At 52.5% G+C, this 20,918-nt stretch overlaps 2 protein-coding genes and 1 non-coding gene across 10 annotated transcripts in view; 2 read left to right on the plus strand and 1 right to left on the minus strand.

Moving 5' to 3' along the window:
- On the plus strand, positions 1-13,255 carry PRMT1 (protein arginine methyltransferase 1). 3 transcript variants are annotated; one of them, XM_066374023.1, is made up of 11 exons: positions 1-122; positions 2,294-2,347; positions 2,887-2,988; positions 5,128-5,283; positions 5,422-5,485; positions 7,118-7,260; positions 8,437-8,524; positions 8,620-8,735; positions 10,819-10,969; positions 11,272-11,393; positions 13,050-13,255. In XM_066374023.1, exons 1-11 carry the CDS (start codon positions 87-89, stop codon positions 13,131-13,133), a joined length of 1,116 nt encoding a protein of 371 aa, XP_066230120.1. In that variant the 5' UTR covers positions 1-86; the 3' UTR covers positions 13,134-13,255. The 3 variants fall into 3 exon arrangements, with proteins under 3 accessions (XP_066230120.1, XP_066230121.1, XP_066230122.1); XM_066374025.1 differs by lacking the exon at positions 1-122 and adding an exon at positions 2,551-2,665 and having other exon boundaries at positions 2,319-2,351; XM_066374024.1 differs by lacking the exon at positions 2,294-2,347 and having other exon boundaries at positions 9-122.
- A 261-nt stretch (positions 13,256-13,516) lies between these two features.
- Positions 13,517-13,620, minus strand: LOC136401969 (U6 spliceosomal RNA). The gene has a single exon (XR_010750888.1). It is a non-coding gene; the product is annotated as a U6 spliceosomal RNA (small nuclear RNA).
- Positions 13,621-15,740: 2,120 nt separating this feature from the next.
- The window catches only part of CPT1C (carnitine palmitoyltransferase 1C), a 33,647-nt gene continuing 28,469 nt past the window's right edge, over positions 15,741-20,918 (plus strand). For all 6 annotated transcript variants that reach the window (XM_066374030.1, XM_066374026.1, XM_066374028.1 and 3 more), the window contains exons 1-2: positions 15,741-15,936; positions 16,633-16,787. In XM_066374030.1, the coding sequence (XP_066230127.1) occupies positions 16,647-16,787 (141 nt within the window). In that variant the 5' untranslated portion in view covers positions 15,741-15,936; positions 16,633-16,646. The remainder of the gene's footprint in view (positions 15,937-16,632; positions 16,788-20,918) is intronic.

Genomic DNA, 20,918 nt, shown 5'->3' on the forward strand with positions numbered 1-20,918 from the left:
CCTAGACCCGCCGGTATAAGGCGGTCTCGGGGGAGTGCGGAGAAGGGGGGGGGTCTCGGCAACTCAAGGAGTAGGTGCGGGTGAAGATGGCGGCAGCCGAGGCCGCGAACTGCATCATGGAGGTGAGCGTTTGGAACGCCGCCGGGGCTGGGGTCGGTTTAGGGGTCGGTGCTTTATGGCTCCGTTATAATGAAGGAATTCTGAGTCGACCGATTGGGATTAAAGGCCTCCAGCCATAGGGAGGGGAGGCCGCATGCTCCAGATCCGGGGATACTGTTTGAGTATGGGTTCCCTCGTTTTCGGGGGCTTGCGGTATCCCGCCAAGCCGATGGTCTTTTGCCCTCCCACGTGGAGGAGGGCTGGGGGCGCTTCCGGCCTGGCCCCCACGTGGCCGCGGCGCGGTGGGTGGGGAGGGGGTGTGCCGAGCCTGGTGGCCCCGCGGGCTCCACGTGCGGAACAAAGGCCCCGCCCCCGGCCGGGGGAGGGGCGCCTTGGGGGGCGGGAAGGAGGCTTTCACCCTTCGGAGGCCCCCAGCCTTCCTCTCGGGGGATCGCGACATGCACCTCCAAGTGGGACTTACTTGGAGGCCTCCCAGAAGTAAAGAGTATCTTGGGAGGGGCATTGTATCTCGACCCGCTACAACCCCCTTCCCAGGACCCGGGCATTTCTTAGGCATTCGTCTAGGTTTTGTGTACTTGAGAGTTAGAATTGTAGGAAGATGAAGAATTGATTCTCTCTACCCCCTCTCCCCCCGTTTCCTGTCCCGGGATTCTCCCCCGCTCGGGGCTTTGGGACCTGGGGTGGGGGAATGCCCCTGTGACCTCCCTTTGGGTGGTGGTGGGGCTTCTAGTTGAAGGAGATCCTTCCAGTTAAGGTGCCAGGCACCCCCTTGTGGCCATTTCTGGGTGTGTGGGTGGGATTTTTTTTCATGGGGCGTGTCCCAAAGCCCACCTCAGGGTTGGAGCCCTTCTCGGCGATGGGACAGAATGTCCGTCTGCTGGGAAACGGGATGTGATGGAGGCTGTGAGCTTGACCCCCATTTCTTTTCCCTCGTCATTCGTAAAGGTGGGAGATGTACTCCCCCTTCCAGAAGCCCTGTTTGAGGGTCCTGAGCCTGGATACCTGAAATGGTTTTCCAAAATGTTGGTTCTTGTGCAGCCATGTAGGATTGGTTCTGGCACTGTTTAAAGCTATTTGGAGCTTGTCTGGCGGTGGTGTCAGTGGTATTGAGAAATGGGCCCCAGTGGGAAATCCCCTCCCTCACCAGCCGCTCTTGTTCATAGGCACCCTCACTGGCTTGGGAGAATGGGGGTGGGGTTTGGAGCTTCATAGGTCATGTCCCTGACTTCACCTTTCTTGGAGCCTGGAGGGTGGTCACAGCTGGAAGAGATGTAATCTGATGGGGCCTCCGAATTTTCATCCCTTACTTAGTGGCATTCTCTGGTGTGGGAGGTCAGTTCCCCAGGGTCACTCCAATGACTCCCATCCCCCTTGGCTCTCTCCTGGATCAGGGCCTGAATGGGTGGAAGAAATATCTTCCCCAGAGGTTGCCTCAGGACTTGGCCCCACACCTTAGGGCTTCCAGGCCTGGGATGTGTATCTGAACGGGGGTAGATGGGCTTAAGGGTCCAGAGTCTGACCTCTTCCTAGGGACTGCCTTGCTGGGTAGAGGGTTATAAGGGAGGAGATTGGCTCCAACTGGTTTTATTTCCGGCTTCCTGAGCCCAAGGCAGGAGCTAAGGATCAGGGTGCCAGCTCTGGTAGGGGTTCCTGTGTGCCACACCTCTATCCTGGAATCCTTTCATAAGAGAGACTGGTTTGCAGATGTGGCAGAGGCCCAGTGGGGACACCCTGCCAGCCCCCCTCCCACAGCTACTCATGGCACCCCAGTATGGGTGTGTGTGTCAGGAAGTGTCATCTAATCTGGGGGGATTAGATGATGAGGGAGAGTGACAGCTGACAGTGCCTATGTGCCCAGCAGGTGCCAGTTCCCCTGGGCTGGATGGGGGAGGTGTATATGGTTAGGTGCCTGGCCAGAGGGGGGCAATGTGGGAGCGGTCCGCCATCTCTCCAGCCACAGCTGAGACAGAATCCCCTCTTTTCTCCCACACTTGTCCCACCCCTTTTTGAAACAACCCTGCTTCATTACTTGATCCCTCTGCCACCACTCCCCACCAAGAAGAAGAAAAATTGCAGAAAACACCTTCCCTCCCTCAAGAGCCGGGGTCCCTGGCCTGGCCCACACCTGGCCATTCCCAGTAGCTAATCCTTTTTCCCTGTTACTCTCTCCTAGAATTTTGTAGCCACCTTGGCTAATGGAATGAGCCTCCAGCCGCCTCTTGAAGAAGTAAATATCCTTTTGTGAGACCCTTCCCCACATTAAGATATCTTGCCACACATCAGGGCCTTTCTAGCAGTCTAACCATGATCCCTCTTGCTTCAAACCAGTTTACCCCATGCCTCCACACACTTAGTACAAACTCCCTCCAGGTTTGTGGCCCCATCTGGCCTTCCCCAATACTGTGGCTGCTTCCTTAACTCCATTTCCAGACCCCCTCTGCCCTTCCCTGTGTCTACCCAGTTCTGCCTTCCCCTCCCCTCCCCAGCTGTGGGCTGAGCTAGAGACTGGGGCAGAGAGACTGGAGAGATGGTAGGCGTGGCTGAGGTATCGGGGTACTCCCCTGGATGGTACTCTGGGGGGATCCTTCAGTAGGAATATATGGGGTTTGGGGATTTGGGGGAGGCAAGGTGGCAGGCGGGTGCTGCAAGATTGCCATGATATGATTTTGGGGGGCTTTATTCCAGGGAGAAGTAGGGATGTAGAAGTGTTAAGAGGCCTTAGGGAGCCCAAAGGTTTTACCCACATTCCTATTCTCCCTCTCCCAGGTCTCCTGTGGCCAAGCAGAAAGCAGCGAGAAGCCCAATGCTGAGGACATGACGTCCAAAGATTACTACTTTGACTCATATGCTCACTTTGGCATCCATGAGGTGAGTGTGCACAGCTCCTAAAGCTGCTGAATCTTAGGTTAATGTTTGGGAGGGCTGGAACTCCCATGCACACTGCCTTCCCTGTCAGCAGGCTGCCCCTCTGCGCATGCTCCGGTGCTCACCTCAGGGGTCTCCTCGCCCAGCTGTTGCCTTGGAGACCAATGTTAGCCTGGTGCTCTTCAGGACTGCTCCTGGGAGGCATGGGTGGGAGCAGGTGTGTGTGACTGAGACTGCAGCTGGAATTCGGGGCCTGTCGGTTTCTTCCGCCCTCTAGTGGCGGGCGGTGGGATTGTCCCCCACAATGACAGCTGCACTTGGCTGCTGTGCGGATAGATGGCTTCTTTTCTGTGCCAACTCCGCCATGGACATCACAACTACCCCGAGGCAGGGTAATCACTTGGCAATGATGGGGAGAGGGCTGAGTTTTTTTGTTTTGTTTTGTTTTTTTTAAAATTTATTTTAGAAAGGAGAGAGAGAGGGAGAGAGACAGAGAGGAGAGAAAGACCGAGAGAGAAAGAAGGGGGGAGGAGCAGGAAGCATCAACTCCCATATGTGCCTTGACCAGGCTAGCCCAGGGTTTCGAACCGGCGACCTCAGCATTTCCAGGTCGACGCTTTATCCACTGCGCCACCACAGGTCAGGCCAGATAGATGGCTTCTTTACTCTTGTACACTGTAGGCTGAGGTCTCAGAGAGCAGCTGAGATCTGAGGATACTTTTCTTTCCTTTCCTTTTTTTCTTTTTTCTTTTTTTTTGCTAAGGCCTCTAAAATTGTGGTAAAATATGCTTAACAAAATTTATAATTTATTTATTTTAGAGAGAGAGACAGGAAGGGAGAGAGATGAGAAGCATTAACTTATAGCACCTTAATTGTCCATTGATTGCTTTCTCATATGTGCCTTGATGGGGGGGGGCAGTCTGGCCAAGCTGGTGAGCCTTTGCTCAAGTCCGTGACCTCAGTTTCAAACCTGGGACCTTACAGTCTCACATTGGTACTCTATCCATTTTGCTACCACTAGTCAGGCCAAAATATATGACTTTTTTTTTTTTTTTAACAGACAGAGAGTCAGAGAGAGGGATAGACAGGGACAGACAGACAGGAACGGAGAGATGAGAAGCATCAATCATTAGTTTTTCATTGCGTGTTGTGACACCTTAGTTGTTCATTGATTGCTTTCTCATATGTGCCTTGACCGCGGGCCTTCAGCAGACTGAGTAACCCCTCGCTCGAGCCAGCGACCTTGAGTCTAAACTGGTGAGCTTTTTGCTCAAACCAGATGAGCCCGCACTCAAGCTGGCGACCTTGGGGTCTCGAACCTGGGTCCTCTGCATCCCAGTCCGATGCTCTATCCACTGCACCACCGCCTGGTCAGGCAGAAGTGTAATATTTTTACATTTTTGATTGATTTTTAGAAATTGAAAGAGAAAAAAAATGATCTGTTGTTCCACTTATCTATGCACTCATTGGTTGACTCTTATATGTGCCCTGACTGGGGCTTGAACCCATAACCTTGGCATATTGGGAAGATGTTCCAACCAACTGAGCTACCTGACCACGTTTTTATTATTTTTTTTTTTACAGAGACAGAGAGAGGGATAGATAGGGACAGACAGACAGGAACGGAGAGAGATGAGAAGCATCAATCATCAGTTTTTTGTTGCGACACCTTAGTTGTTCATTGATTACTTTCTCATATGTGCCTTGACTGCAGGCCTTCAGCAGACTGAGTAATCCTTTGCTTGAGCCAGTGACCTTGGGTCCACGCTGGTGAGCTTTGCTCAAACCAGATTATCCCGCACTCAAGATGGCGACCTCAGGGTCTCGCATCCCAGTCAGACGCTCTATCCACTGTGCCACTGCCTGGTCAGGCTACTGAGAACTGTTTAAAGCCAAGGATCACTTGGGCTTAAGATGCAATGTTAGACTCCAGTTAAGATGGGAGTTTAGTCTGTCCAGTCTGGTTTTACAAATAGGGAAACTGAGGGGTGTAGAACGGAAGTAACATGTTCCGAAGAAATAACAGGTGGCAGGGCTGAGCTCTGGCCCTCCAAACAGTCAGTGTGTCAGAGGCCAGTGTACCCTATTGCCAGCTGAGAATGCAGGCCCCTCATAGTATGTTTGTACCCCTCCCTCCCCCAGGAGATGCTGAAAGATGAGGTACGCACCCTCACCTACCGCAACTCCATGTTTCACAACCGGCACCTCTTCAAGGACAAGGTAGTGCTGGACGTGGGCTCAGGCACAGGGATTCTCTGCATGTTTGCTGCCAAGGCCGGGGCCCGTAAGGTCATCGGGGTGAGTGTCCTGGGCAGCTGGGTGGGCTGGGCCTTGGGACGGAGAGAGGGCCTTTTGGGGCTCAAGGATTGGATGGAGGGGTTGGGGCTGAGGTTGGGCCTGGGGTTGGTCTCATCCTCCCTTCTTCCTGGACCCCAGATCGAGTGTTCCAGTATCTCTGATTATGCGGTGAAGATCGTCAAAGCCAACAAGTTAGACCATGGTGAGCCCAGGAATAGACTGGGTTTGTGGGGTGGAGCGGGCGATTCCAGCTTCCCCGGACCCTTGGCAAGAGGGTGGGGGCTGCTGTACACACATTCGGCTTTTTTACCCCTGTGGGTCTGGGCTGCCAGCAGCCTGAGAATTCAGCCTTCTCAGAGCTCACAACCTGATGAGTGAGTTCTTCTCTCTTAGAATTTGAGTGGTGAAGTTGCAGGCTTAGCGCTTCACTCTTAAAATGTTCTGGAAAGAAGCAGTCTAGATTTTTCAGTGAATAGAGTCATGTGGTTGACATCTGAAGGCCTGTGGTGAGAAGTCTCTCAGCTGCTGTTCTCTGGAATCAACCAGCGCTCACAGTGAAGTTCGTGCTTACAGACACATACACACATACACGTCTTTCCATTCACGTGTGTCATTTTTACACAAATAGTATTTCATGCAAATCTTTTCCCTTTGTTTTTTCCGTCTGCTCATCATGTATGTAGTTTAACATGTTGCAGGACGTTGAGAGGCTCTTGTTATTTTTGATGGACTCCAGCATACACACACATCCCAGCTTTCTTATCCAGGATCCTGGTGATCAGCATTTAGCTCCTTCTGAGATCCCTCCCCCCACATAACGTTATTCCATAAATGAAACAGTATGTCTGTGAGATCAGTTTATAAAAGTAGGATTGTGTGGGTCAAAAACCTAAATTGGGTAGACAATTCCAGATTGCTTTTGAGTCCCCACCTGCAACTTTTTTTTTTTTTTTTGTATTTTTGTATTTTTCTGAAGCTGGAAATGGGGAGGCAGTCAGATAGACTCTTGCATGCGCCCAACTGGGATCCACCCAGCATGCCCACCAGGGGGCAATGCTCTGCCCATCTGGGGCATTGTTCTGTTGCAACCAGAGCCATTCTAGCGCCTGAGGCAGAGGCCACAGAGCCATCCTCAGCGCCCGGGCCAACTTTGCTCCAGTGGAGCCTTGGCTGTGGGAGGAGAAGAGAGAGACAGAGAGGAAGGAGAGGGGGAGGGGTGGAGAAGCAGATGGGCTCCTCTCCTGTGTGCCCTGGCCAGGAATCAAACCCGGGACTCCTGCACGCCAGGCCGATGCTCTACCACTGAGCCAACCGGCCAGGGTAAGAGCCACCTGCAACTTTTGAAGGTCCAGGAGCATGGGAAAATGGTGGTTTTTCTGGATATGAAGACTCCTAGCATTTAGTAACAAATGATTCTTTTTTCCTTTTTGATTGTTTGCCTCAAAAGACTAGTATAGTGAGCCCCCCAAGTACCTGTCAGTCACCTTGCAATATGTCCATTGGAAGCAAATGCTAAGCATGATGACATTTAAATCCTACTATGTGTGTCTGATAGATGACCATGCTGTTAGCAGCAAAACCTTAACATTGCCTAATACCTAATTCATGTAAAATTTCTGCTTCTGCCTCAAAAAATAATCTACAGTGGATTTTAAGGCTGAATGAACAGATGGAACTTCAGCTCACACAGTTTCTTGAAGATGCTCAAATGTAGCCCCAGCCCTTAGAAGATAAGGGATGCCCCCATGTGGTCCCCAGGCCCTGACCCCCAGGGGGGAGGCGATCAGCAGGTCTCCTAAAGGCTGGTGGCATGTACCCCTGTCTGCCCCCACAGTGGTGACCATCATCAAGGGGAAGGTAGAGGAGGTGGAGCTTCCGGTGGAGAAGGTTGACATCATCATCAGCGAGTGGATGGGCTACTGTCTCTTCTACGAGTCAATGCTCAACACCGTGCTCTATGCCCGAGACAAGTGGCTGGTGAGGTCCCTGGCGGGTTGGGAACAGCAGGCTGGGGTCCTTTGGGTGTTGTTGCATTTATCAGTCAAGCGAGGTAGATAACAAAAGCTATGCTGTTTCCCACATAGGGACTTAACACGGAATTGACTGCACCAGTGTCTCACAATCAGAACAATTTTTTTTTTTTTACAGGGACAGAGAGAGAGTCAGAGAGAGGGATAGATAGAGACAGACAGGAACGGAGAGAGATGAGAAGCATCAATCATCAGTTTTTCGTTGCGACACCTTAATTGTTCATTGATTGCTTTCTCATATGTGCCCCGACCGCGGGCCTTCAGCAGACCGAGTAACCCTTTGCTTGAGCCAGCAACCTTGGGTCCAAGCTGGTAAGCTCTTTGCTCAAGCCAGATGAGCCCTCGCTCAAGCTGGCGACTTCGGGTCTCAAACCTGGGTCCTCCGCATCCCAGTTTGATGCTCTATCTACTGTGTCACCTCCTGGTCAGGCTCACAACCAAAACAATTTAACATGTTTTGAGGCTAGACAGTGATGAGATGAGAGTGTCGGGAGGGAGTTAGTGCTGGGGGAAAACCATAGCAGGACAGAGAGATAGGGAAGGGCTGGTTCTCAGATCAGAGAGGACTCCCAAGGGAGGTGACTGAGGCCTGAATCAGGATGGGAAGTAGCTGCACAGGAACTGAATCTGAGGGGAAGAACATGCTGGACAGACGATTTGAGCCGGTGCAAAGGTCCTGGGGCAGAAGTATTCTTGCTGTGTTTTGAGGGGCATCAGGGAAGGAAGCTAGAGTGGAATAAGGGCTGGAAGAGCAGTAGGATGGTTGGTAAGAGGTGAGGGGTGGGTGGAGAGGCCCTTACTGACCTTGTGGGGCCTGTGGACCCTTATGAGACTTTGCTTGACTTCAGAGCAGCCAGGGAGGGTTTTGATTATCTTTCCAAACCTCTGAAGGACAGGGTCTGACTTAGGTGCTCCTGAGCACCACCTGGCAGCCATACCCATATGCAGACTTGGGGATGAGGGCAGAGGCCAGATGGCACTGTAGGAGCCTAGGTGGGAAGTATTGATGGCTTAGACCAGGGTGGGGTAGGCAGAATGGTTGGATAGAGACCAAATTAGTGTGGTTTAGGGGCAGTGTTGCCAAGGTCCCCCACCTTCACGCCTTCATCCCACCCTCTCACAGGCTCCTGATGGCCTCATCTTCCCAGACCGAGCCACGCTGTATGTGACAGCCATCGAGGACCGGCAGTACAAAGACTACAAGATCCACTGTGAGCTCAGGCCCAAGGAGCTCATGGGTTGGGGTGGGCTCAGCCTGGCCTGGGTACCCTGGCGTGCTCACATCTCCCTCTTGCCCCCTCCCCAGGGTGGGAGAACGTGTACGGCTTTGACATGTCTTGCATCAAAGACGTGGCTATCAAGGAGCCCCTGGTGGATGTGGTGGACCCCAAGCAGCTGGTCACCAACGCCTGCCTCATAAAGGTGAGGGGATGGGCATGGCCAGGTGTCCCCCAGGGTTGGCGCCAAAGAAGGGCCAGCACCTATCCTGCATGTGAGACAGGGCGCACAGTTGAGGTCTTGAGTGCCTTTCTGGTCGTGGTGCTAGAGGCCCAGGGAAGCCCTGACAACCATTATAAAGCTTGGTGAGGCAGCCAAGGCCATGGGTCAGGATGGAACTCCTGAGCCGTGGCTGGGTGGCTCGGTTTGTTGGGAGTGTCATCTCGATGTGGTGGGGTTGCAGTTCGGTCCCCTACCAGGGCTCGTGCAGGAACAGATCGATGTTTTTGTCTCCTCCTCTCTTGCCCCCTTCCTCTCTATAAAATCAGTAAATAAATTGCCTGACCTGTGGTGGTGCAGTGAATAAAAGCATCAACCTAGAATGCTGAGGTCGCTGGTTCGAAACCCTGGGCTTGCCCAGTCAAGGCACATACGGAGTTGATGCTTCCTGCTCCTCCCCCTTTCTCTCTGTCTCTTTTCTCATCTAAAATGAATAAAATCTTAAAAAAAGATAAAAATACTAAAGTCAATAAATTTAAAAAAACAAGAGATGGAACCCAGTGAGACCGGCTGGCCCGGCCCCAGGGGCACATATTCCAGAGGGTATACGTGAGGCAGGCAGCTAAGAGCCCCAGGTGGGCTCACCAAATGCAAGAAGCCGGGACTAGGAGCCAGTTTATCCACACTAATAAGTAATGCCATGATTGTCATTTGTTGAGTCCCTTCCCTCCTGTGTCCCACATATCACTTCTTGTATGAGGTGGGCAAAACCAGGTGGAGGAAGAAGACTGGAAGGAATGTGGAGAGATGAGACAAGAGAAGCAGGTGGCCTGAGTGGGCCAGCTCCCGTGGCTTGCGTCAGAACCACAGTTTTGTTCAGAGAGCATCAGAACGTTCTGAGCTGTTAAACGGTTTTTAGCAGAGGTTCATGATTTGTTGGACTTTTTTTTTTTTTTTTAATTATTTATTTTTTACAGAGACAGAGTGAGTCAGAGAGAGGGATGGACAGGGACAGAGAGACAGGAACGGAAAGAGATGAGAAGCATCAATCATTAGTTTTTCATTGCGACATCTTAGTTCATTGATTGTTTTCTTACATGTGCCTTGACTGCGGGCCTTCAGCAGACCGAGCAACCCCTTACTGGAGCCAGCGACCTTGGGTCCAAGCTGGTGAGCCTTGCTCAAACCAGATGAGCCTGCACTCAAGCTGGCGACCTTGGGGTCTCGAACCTGGGTCCTTCCGCATCCCAGTCTGATGCTCTATCCACTGCGCCACCACCTGATCAGGCAGACTTTTTTTTTAAGTGAGTGGAGGGGAGATAGACAGACTTCTGCCCTGATCAGGATCCACCCAGCAACCCCCATCTGGGCCAATGCTCCACTCAACAGAGCTGTCCTCAGTGCCTGAGGCTGACGCTAAGACCAGCCGAGCCACTGATTGCGTGAGAGGAAGAGAAGCAGATGGTCACTTCTCATGTGTGCCCTGACTAGGGATAGAACTCAGGCATCCACACATCAGGCTGACACTCTTATCTACTGAGCCAGCTGGCCAGGGACCAGGCTTTACTTTTTAGAATTGTTACTTTGCCCTGGCCAGATAGCTCGGTTGGTTAGAGCATCGTCGCAAAGCACAAAAGTTGCTGATTCAATCTTTGGTCAGGGCACATACAGGAACAGACCAGTGTTTCTGTTTCTCACTTGTGCTTTCCCTTCTCTGTTTAAAATCAATAAGTAAAAAAAAAAAATGTTTTCAACAAATACCACCTTGGCTGATAGATATGTCCAGTTAAGGTCTGTAAGGGTTTGGGGAACAGAAGCAGGGAGTCCTGTTAAGAGGCTGCTGCAGTTGGGAGGCGATGGTGCCCTGAAGAAGGGTGGGAGCCGTGGAGGGTCAGCGGGCAAGTCCTTCACGGAAAGTAGCAGGTCCAGGAAGTAAAGGGTCAGGTTTGAGGTTCGGATGTGGGAGAGAAGCGAACAGGGAATGCAGCACGTGCCCTTTCCCGCTGCCTGACCCTCCCCCTCCTGTGCCATTGGATGTTGCGTGGGGCTCACGGGGCCTGTCCTGCAGGAGGTGGACATCTACACGGTGAAGGTGGAAGACCTGACCTTCACCTCTCCCTTCTGCCTGCAAGTGAAGCGGAACGACTACGTGCACGCCCTGGTGGCCTACTTCAACATCGAGTTCACCCGCTGCCACAAGAGGACCGGCTTCTCCACCAGTGAGTTCAGGGGAGGTGACAGGAGCAGCCAGAGGGAGCCTTCCTCAGGGATAGTGTGAACCCATGTCCCCACACTGGCTCTGCCAGCTGACCTGACCATGCTGCACCCCAGTTTCTCCACCTCCGACACCTAGAAGAGTCCCTCTGTGGTTTGAGGAGGGTGAAGGGCTTCATAGAAGGTTGACCAAGGTCACTGTTTAGTAAACAGTCACGGGGGGACCTGCCAGGCAGAGGAGCAAGGCCAAGGTTGGGTCCAGGAGGCCAGGGGTGCCCATGGCCCGCTGACCCACCTCTGCCCCCAGGCCCCGAGTCCCCATACACGCACTGGAAGCAGACGGTGTTCTACATGGAGGACTACCTGACGGTGAAGACAGGCGAGGAGATCTTTGGCACCATCGGCATGCGGCCCAATGCCAAGAATAATGTGAGGCCCGTGGGGCCCTGGGGGGTGGGCTAAGGCCCCTCTGCCTATCTGGGCTCTGGGGGTCTCTCTGGGGAGCACGGATTGTAGGATTGTATTGTATTGAGCGCTACTGGGAGCAGGGCCCTGGAGACCCAGCGGTGGCCAGGTCGAGCCCCTGCCCTCCTGCTACTCCTAGGCATGGGGCGCAGTCATATGGTAAAACGACAGCTGGAGATGACTGTCAGGCTGGGAAGGAGTGGGCCAGGTGCAGGGATGGAGGGGAACAAAGGAAGGCTGTTTGCTCCTCCTGAACCCCTGGTAGAACACAGCTGCCTCCAGTTGAGCAATTGAGGTTGGGACAGGCAATTGCCTGAGCTCCAGCTCTGCAAATGGGTGGGAGGAGGAGGAGCCTGGATTCCCGGAGTGGAGGGGCGTGGTCTGTGCCAGGAGTCCGCACCAGGCCTGTGTGTGAGGATGGGTGAACCTTAGGGAGCCTGGGTGCAGGGGAGTTGCACCCACTTTCTAAGTCAGGGAGATAAGCCCATTAGAACAGGGCTTTGTAGCCAGTGACAGTTTTGCCGTACCCCAGAGGACATTGGTCACTGGAGACATTTGGGTTGTTACAACCTGGAGAACGAGTGCTACTGGCATCTAGTGGGTAGAGGCTGTGAGTACACAGGACAACAAAGAATGGCCCCAGGCTGGCCCTGGCCAGTTGGCTCAGTGTGGTAGAGCATCAGCCTCAGCGTGTGGATGTCCCAGGTTTGATTCCCATTCAGTGCACACAGGAGAAGCGAGCATCTGCTTCTCTACCCCTCCCCCTCTTCTCTCTTTCTCTCTCTTTTTCTTCCTCTCTCAGCCATGGCTCAGTTGGTTCAAGTGCATTTGCCACAGATGCTAAAAATTACTCTGTTGCTAGCAAGGCCCCAGACGGGAGTTGCTAGGTGGATCCCGGTGGGGATGCAGGCGGGAGTCTATTTCCCCTTCTCTCACTTGAAAAAAAAAAAGTGGCCCCAAATCTTAGTAGTGTGGAGGCTGAGGAAGCCAAAACTAAAGAGACAGACAGCCGGGGGGGGGGGGGGGACTGAGGGAAGAGGTTATTGAGGTCATGAGTGACTGCCTCAGCCTTTCCAGGGAGTGCTAGGGGTTGCGGACCTGGGGACAGGAGGATTGGATTCCAACTCTGAGGGGGAGAGGAAGTGGGGACAGTGGATTGGGACCACCGAGTTCTGTGCAGTTTTTTGTTTGTTTGTTTTTTCTGCTGTGAAGTTTTACAGGAGGAGAATGTATTTGAGATAGGGGTTCACTTACATGAGGGACTAGTAACTGTTTTTGTTGATGGGAATGGTTCTGGTGAGGAAATAGTCATGAAGCAAGGCAGGTGAGCTCTGTCCCTGAGGGACCTGGTGGGTGTGAGGATGTCACGAGCTGTCACTGAGAGTCGGTTCATGGCAGATGTAGGGGGTGGGACCAGCAATGTGGGCTCTCCATCCTGGACATGGGCTAAAAGCAGGACCCTGCTGAGTCTCCAGGAAGGGAATGTAGACAGCTGGTGGGGACACAGAGTGTCTCATGTATGCCGGACCTGCACCACGTCTGCGTCCTTCTGACTCCGACAGTTCTGGGTCCCCGCCTGCCCTGTCTCTAGTCCCCCTCATGTCTGCCCTCTCCCCACAGCGCGACCTGGACTTCACCATTGACCTGGACTTCAAGGGCCAGCTGTGTGAGCTGTCCTGCTCCACCGACTACCGGATGCGTTGAGAAGGCCCCCGGTTTCTCCCACCTCGGCCGGGCTGGCCCTGCACGGGCCCAGGGCTGTGGCATTCTTAGGCAGTTGCAGGGCTTCCTCTTCCTCTCCCTTCCTCAGAAGGGGGTTTTAGGGGCCTGGGGTGGGGGTTGGGGGGGAGGGCACATCGTGACTGTGTTTTTCATAACTTATGTTTTTATATGGTTACATTTACGCCAATAAATCCTCAGCTGGGACACATGGCCGCCTGTGGGCAGGGTGGGGTTGGGTTACACCTGCAGGTGCTCAGGTGCCAGTCCGAAGGGGTGCGATTATCGGATGGCTGTAGGTCTCTGTCCTCATGTTGGTCTAGGTCTCTTCCTCCACAGTCCTGAGTGTCTTTTTTTTTCCTTTTTAAAAAAATACCGAACGCTTCATGAATTTGCTTGTCATCCTTGTGCACGGGCCATGCTGATGTCTGTATCATTCCAATTTTAGCGTATGTGCTGCCGAAGCGAACACATTCTCCGAGTCCTGTCCCAACTCACTCCTTAGCTGTCTCACAGGATCTCTTCGCCCCAGCCCACTCTGGGGTGTCTCTGTCCCCCCCCAACACCCTCTCTTACCCACTGCCCCCAGCTGCACTGCCAGGCTTGGGGAGGGTTGGGGTGTGGGCTCCAAGTACAGCTGGGCCCTGTAGTTTCCCAGAAGGCCATCTCCCTGCCTTCCCCAACACACATTCCTCTGGCTGCTTTTTCTGTCCTGGACCAACGCAATTTTGCGTTGCCATGCCAGGGCTGACTGGCAGGGATTACTGCCCTGCCCTCTATGCCTGGGGAAATGGGAGTTGTAGAGTTACCTCAGGGGATAGAATTCCTTGGAGAGGGTGGCTTGGAACCTGTGGGGAGGAGGAGATCAGTGAGTGGCGTGCCCCGTCTCGACCACAGAGCCTCTCCTCAGAGGTGGACTCCAAGGCCCCGCTGACCTTCCCAGCTGCCCAGGGTCTGTCTAGGCCCTGCTGCAGGCTTGACAGTCTGCATCCACCGGCCCTTTCCTGGCCTTGTCCACAGCTCATCCCTTAGGACATTACACAGACAACCTGGGCCACTCACCATTGCCATCCACATCTTTTCACAGCCCTTGCTACCCCTGCTTCAGTATAACTGGAGCCCTACATCTGTTCTTCCTGGATGGTCGCCACACTGGCTATGCTGAGGCTCAGACTCCCTTTGTCCCTATCCCCAGGTGGTCTGTCTGCAAGTGTCCCACATTGTGCCCAGCCCCCTCTCCGAAACTCCGTCTCCAGGGTTGAGGTGAGGTCAGGTCTACACAGCAGCCTAGAGTTTTCTCTTCCTTAGCCCTGGAAAGTGTGACCTCTGGAGGCTTCGCTGGTAAGGAGGCTTATCTGCCACCACTACACACCCGGGAGGGCTCCTTGGGAGCAATGTAGGAGGTGCAGCTGTGGAGCAGTATGGCCTCAGATTCTCTAGCATATTAAGCTCTTTGGAAGTGGGGACTGGTTCCTGATTCGAGCTACAGTGAACATTGGAAGAGGGTTATCTGGACCCAGGAAGGGAGCAAGGTTGCATCACCAAGAAGTGGCTTCAGTCACTGGTTTTCCTGGCACCAGCCAGGCCCACCCACCCCATGGTGACCACCCACATTCTGATTCCAGCTTCCTCCCTGCCAGGTGACCTAGACTCCTTGGGCAAATGAGAAAGTCCCATGCTGGCTCAGCTTTGCCTCAGCCAAGGAGCTCTTGAGGAAGTCTGGCCATGGGTCCCAGGACCCTCGCAGCTATGGGCATGGCCAGTGCGAAGCCTTCATCCTGTTGGCGTCCAGGACCCTGGCTTTTAACAATGAGGCCGGTGCAGTGCCCAGCTTGCTGGGTAACATTGGGCACATCTTGGCCCTGCTGGCTTGAGTTTACCCATCTGTATTAGGGCCACGACCCCAAGTTTCTTAACCCATAACTCCACGTGGGTTCACTCTGAGATTGTGTCCTACAAACCACTCCCCGCCTCCACTGTGACTGGGCTGGACCCAGGGACACACCTGAGCCAGCATAGACAACATCTAGAGCCAAATAAAAGGTGATTTCCATGTTTCAGTCTCTGCCCATCTTGGCCTCCCAATCTGAGTCCAGGTCGTAAAATATTTTCCCCTTTGTCATGAACATTTTCCTTTACAGAAGTCCCTTTGTCTAACTTGAATCCAATCTACTGTAGCACCGATTTCGCGTTGCACCTTCTGTGGGTGGTGGATTGGTGAGACCCCAAAGCAACTCTTCTCTCCCTGGGATGGCAGGACTGAAATTTGCTCCATGTCCAGCTCGACACCCACGCGCGTGACTATAGTGTACCCACAGGACATGAGTTCCAAGTTGAGAGGAGCGAGCTCTTTGAGAGCGGACGAGGCCGGGGGGGGGCGGGGGGGGCGGGGAGGGGCTAAGAACCTGGTGCTCACAGATTCTGCCTAGAACGCAGGAGGCCAAATCGTGGAGAACAAGCTAGGTAGAAAGGGACAGGGCTAGGGATCGAACGGAGGAAAAGGATTGGACGCTGGGAGTCAACGAGGGCGGGAATAGAACGCAGAGGGATTGGAAGGGCGGGGATAAAACCAGGGACTTGAATACCAGGCAAGGCACACGCGAGACAGACGGGGTTCCTGGGTACTGGATAATCCGGGGCGGGCTGGAGCTCCGGAGGCCCATCGACCAAGTCGTGGATTTATCGCACTGGCTTGGGAGATGGGTCTGACGCTCTAAATCGGGGGTTGAGGGGGGTGTATTCGAGCTTGATCTCCAGGACCCGATCGGCGGACCCCTGACTCGGCGTAGTAAGTACTGGACCCGAGGGGCCCGAGGGGCCCCGAGCTACTGCGGGGGCTGGAGGCCTGTGTCTTGGGTTGGGCATACGAGCTTCTCCATCACTTGTCCTGGAAGCTTGCCTGGGCTCAGCCTCAGCATCTCTGGCTGAAAGGCATGCGCAGTAGTGTGTTCCACCCCCCCATCCCCTCCAGTGCCTCTTGAGGGGGAGGGGACGCTGAGCTACCCCAGAACGGAGGAAATGATGGATATTTCCCACCCCCTCAACCCTTGCCTTGGAATATGAAACTGAAACAGGGTGGACAGTGCCAGCATCCGGCAGCTGTTCGTTTCAAATGGGTTTAGGACTGATATTTTCCCTGAGACCCCATAACTTACCCTGGACGGGTTTCTCTCCTCCACCCTCGAATTTTGAAAGTCCTGTATTTAGGGAAGGCACTGCCCCCGCACCGTATTCTCAGCAGAGCCACACCACAAAAGGGGTTAACGTGAGTTATTCCTTCCGCCTCTGTATACATTGAGGTCCCCTCCACAACACCGAAGTGTTGGGCCGGGACCCTCAAGATTCCTCAGGTGCGCTTAGGAAGGGTGAGCTGGTGTCCTATAACCCTGGGTCTGCGGGAGAAGGGGGCTGGGGTCCTAGACTTCTGGGTCTGAGGGAGCAGTGGGCTGGGGACTTAGGAAATGAGTCTATGTCCTCTTTCCAGGGGTCCAGCGGGATATGGCTGAAGCGCACCAAGCTGTGGGCTTCCGACCCTCGCTGACCTCGGGCACTACAGAAGTGGAGCTCAGTGCCCCTGTGTTGCAAGAGATCTATCTGTCTGGACTGCGCTCTTGGAAAAGGCATCTCTCCCGTTTCTGGGTGAGGAAGGCTGTGGTTTGGTTTCCTTTCGGGGATCCAATTGCCTGCTTCCAGGATGCCTCAGGCCCACTTCTGGCCTCCTGGCCCCACTTCTGGGATCATGTCACCCATTTCTGGGAATTCTGACGTCCACTTCCAGGACTTCCTAAAACCATTTCCTGGTCTGTGGCTCACTTCAGGGATCTTCAGCCTCACCTACTGGGAACCCCTCTTAACCTCTTGCACCCAGTTCCAGGACCCCTCACTTTCCCTGCACCCCCAAACACAACTTCCACTCCAATTCCTAGAAGTCAGTCCCTTTCCCAAGGTATACTTCTCATCTTCCCTTTTCATCTCCAGGCTCTAAATTGGGTGTTCCCCTTTCCAGAGCCCCAAGACCTGATGGTCAAGATCTTGGGTAGTCCACATCGCAATCCTGAAGGCCCCTCGGTTCCGAGTTGTGAACCTTCATGTCTGTATTCCTGCACTGTCTATCACTACAAACCCTGCTGTCCCAGTTCTGGAAAAGCCCAACTGCTGCTCCTTGCCATGGCTCTAGAAACCCCATGTCCCCCTTCTCACCAGAACCCACATCTGCCTCAGGTCTCTGTTCTAGAACTCTGTCACTGTCTACATAAAGATTCTTCCTGCTGGTCACCTCCTCTTTGAACACCTGAGAGGGCAGCCAGGACTGAGTTTGAATCCTGGCTCTGCCACTTACTAGTTGTGTAGCCTTGCATGAGTGTGCCTCTCTGAGCCTCAGTTTCCCCACATGTAAAACAGGGGTAATGATGGGCCCTTCCTTACAGGACAGTTGCAAGGATTAAATCAGTTCTTACATGGAAGCATTGAGCAAAGTGTCTGGCTTGTGGCAAGTGCTGAATAAGTATTAGCTTTTGATAACATCGTTCTTTATTTCATTCATCAAAATATCTGTGGAGCATTTGTTCAGGGCCTGACACTGTTTGGAGCCCTGGGGACACAGCAGGGAGCAGGACACGGGGTCCTGCCCTCATGGGGCTCTCCCCCTAGTTACCATAAAGAAAACATATATATATGTTTAAAATTAAAAAAAATTTTTTTTTAACATTTTTTTATTTTTTATTTTTTTGTATTTTTCTGAAGCTGGAAACGGGGAGAGACAGTCAGACAGACTCCCGCATGCGCCCGACTGGGATCCACCCGGCACGCCCACCAGGGGGCGATGCTCTGCCCCTCCGGGGCGTCGCTCTGCCGTGACCAGAGCCACTCTAGCGCCTGGGGCAGAGGCTAAGGAGCCATCCCCAGCGCCCGGGCCATCTTTGCTCCAATGGAGCCTTGGCTGCGGGAGGGGAAGAGAGAGACAGAGAGGAAGGAGGGGGGGGTGGAGAAGCAAATGGGCACTTCTCCTATGTGCCCTGGCCGGGAATCGAACCCGGGTCCCCCGCACGCCAGGCCGACGCTCTACCGCTGAGCCAACCGGCCAGGGCCTAAAATTTTTTAAATTTTTATATTGATTTTTATAGAGCGTAAGGGAGAGAGAAGGAAACATTGATTTGTTGTCCCACTTAATTTATGCATGCATTGGTTGATTCTGTGTGTGTGTGTGTGTGTGTGTGTGTGTGTGTGTGTGTGGTAGAGACAGAGAGACAGAAAGAGGGGCAGATAGGGACAGACAGACAGGAAGGGAGAGAGATGAGAGGCATCAGTTCTTCATTGTGGCTCCTTAGTTGTTCATTGACTACTCTCTTATATGTGCCTCGATTGGGGGGCTACAGCAGAGCAAGTGACCCCTTGCTGAAGCCAGCGAGCTTGGGCTCAAGCCAGCGAGCTTGGGCTTTAAGCCAGTAACCTTTGGGCTCAAGCCAGCAACCATGGGGTCATGTCTATGATCCCATACTCAAGCCAGTGACACCATGCTCAAGCTGGCGACCTCAGGGTTTTGAACAGGGTCCTCCATATCCCAGTCTGATGCTCTATCCACTGCGCCACCGCCTCGTTAGGCTAATTGATTCTTGTATGTGCTATGATTGAGGATTTAATCTACAACTTTGGTTGATCGGGTTGATGCTCTAACCAACTGAGCTACCAACACAGGGCTAAACATATTTATATTTAAACTAAGGTATATATAATTACATACAGAAAAATACATAGATTTTTTAAGTGTACATGAATTTTTACAATACCTCTGTTCCCAACTCCCCACCAAGACAACATTACCACCATTCTAGAATATTCCCTTCAGTTCCTTTCTAGTCAGCACTCTCACCTCCTACTCAGTGCACGGCAACCACTGTTCTGATTTCTGTGCTTTTAGATGGATTTTGACTGGAATTACATTGTTGAGTATTTTGACTGTCATCCCTGAATAAGACTTGAAGCCCTTTGCAGAGTCAGATGTCCCCTGTGGCCAATGGCCTCCACCAGACCTACACATAAGTATTAAATAGCTGTAATAATGACCACTCTTTCTCCCCTTCTATCACATAGCCACCTCTCTCCCTGATGGTCACTTGAAGCTCTCATGTCCTTCTTTTATTTTGGGAATCCCAGGGGCTACCCTGAAGCTGTAGTTCCTAGAAGTAGGCCCCAGGGTGGCACTGCCCTTGGCAACACCAGAGCTGTGATTCCATAGAGTCATTGCCCAGCCTTGGTGGCTTCCTTTATAAAGTGGGGATCTGGGCAGTCCCTGGCTGGAGAGGCTTGCTGTAAGCATTAGTTGTCTAAGAGGAAGACCTGACTCCACAGGGTGACCACGCCAGCATTGCCATTTTTATGTGCCATGTAGGTGCTGTGTGGCCTCTGGCAGGTAGGAATTTCTCTGGGCTTCTGTGTCCTCATTTCTCTTTTCTTTTAACTGTTATTTAAAAATCAAATTTAATGGGGTGATGTTGATCAACAAGAGTACATAGGTTTTAGGCAAACATCTCCATAGCACCTGAATTGTTGATTGTGTTCTGTGCCCATCACCCTAAGCCAAGTCACCTTCCATCACTGTATATTTGTCCCTCTTTACTCCCCTCCCCCCAACCCCCTGTGCATCTAAAATCACATTGGGCCTGACCAGGCAGTGGCGCAGTGGATAGAGCGTCGGACTGGACGCGGAGAATCCAGGTTCGAGACCCCGAGGTCGCCAGCTTGAGTGTGGGCTCATCTGGTTTGAGCAAGGCTCACCAGCTTAAGCCAAAGGTCGCTGGCTCGAGCAAGGGGTCACTCGGTCTGCTGTAGCCCCACCCCACCCCCGAGTCAAGGCACATATGAGAAGACAATCAATGAACAACTAGGGTGCTGCAACGAAGAATTGATGCTTCTCATCTCTCTCCCTTCCTGTCTGTCTGTCCCTATCTGTCCCTCTGTCTGACTCTGGCTGTCACAAAAACAAAAAACAAAAAAAACTCCCCCTATTATAGGGGAGTTTGGGATTATTCTCTGGAAACTTCACAGCTTTACTCTTATCTTGGGTCTGTCTGACTCTAATGGGGCTTTTTTGTTATTTATTCCCGACTTCATCCATATAGGGGTTTGGCTGGCACTAACTGGGTCTGTGTTATAGTTCTCCCTGACCAAGGTGATTTAAGTTACTCACTTTCTGGCCCTGGCCAGGTAGCTCAGTTGGTTAGAGTATCTTCCTGATACACCAAGGTTGTGGGTTTGATCCCCGGTCAAGGGACTTATGGGAAGCAACCAATGAATGCACAACTAAGTGGAACAAGAAATCTATGCCCCCCCCCCTCTAAAATCAATAAATTTTAAAAAATCAGTAAGCTACTCACTTTCTGGTTGGGGAGGAGAGTTGTAAACCATCTCTCTCCTCCTAAGTATCCTTGGTTAGGGAAAATAAGATCTTGCCATTTATTAGCAGGTTGTTAATTGTTTGGCCTTGTTTAGCTAGCTGCCTCATCTTCACCCATATGATGGAGATAAAAATAATAATTATTCTCTTACCGAGTTACAGGGGAATAAGATGATTTAATGGTGCACCTGGTACTTGGGAAGTACCATGGAGACATTTCCTGTTATTATGAAGCCCCTGTTTCTATTGCAGTCAGAGCACCAGATAGAACTGATGATTTCTTTTTTTTTTTTTACTTTTTATTGATTGATTTGAGAGAGAGAGGAAGGGCATGAGGGAGAGAGACACAGAGAGATAGGCATATTGTGCTGTTCCTG

The sequence above is a fragment of the Saccopteryx leptura genome, chromosome 3 (assembly GCF_036850995.1).
Source record: "Saccopteryx leptura isolate mSacLep1 chromosome 3, mSacLep1_pri_phased_curated, whole genome shotgun sequence".
NCBI lineage: Eukaryota > Metazoa > Chordata > Mammalia > Chiroptera > Emballonuridae > Saccopteryx > Saccopteryx leptura.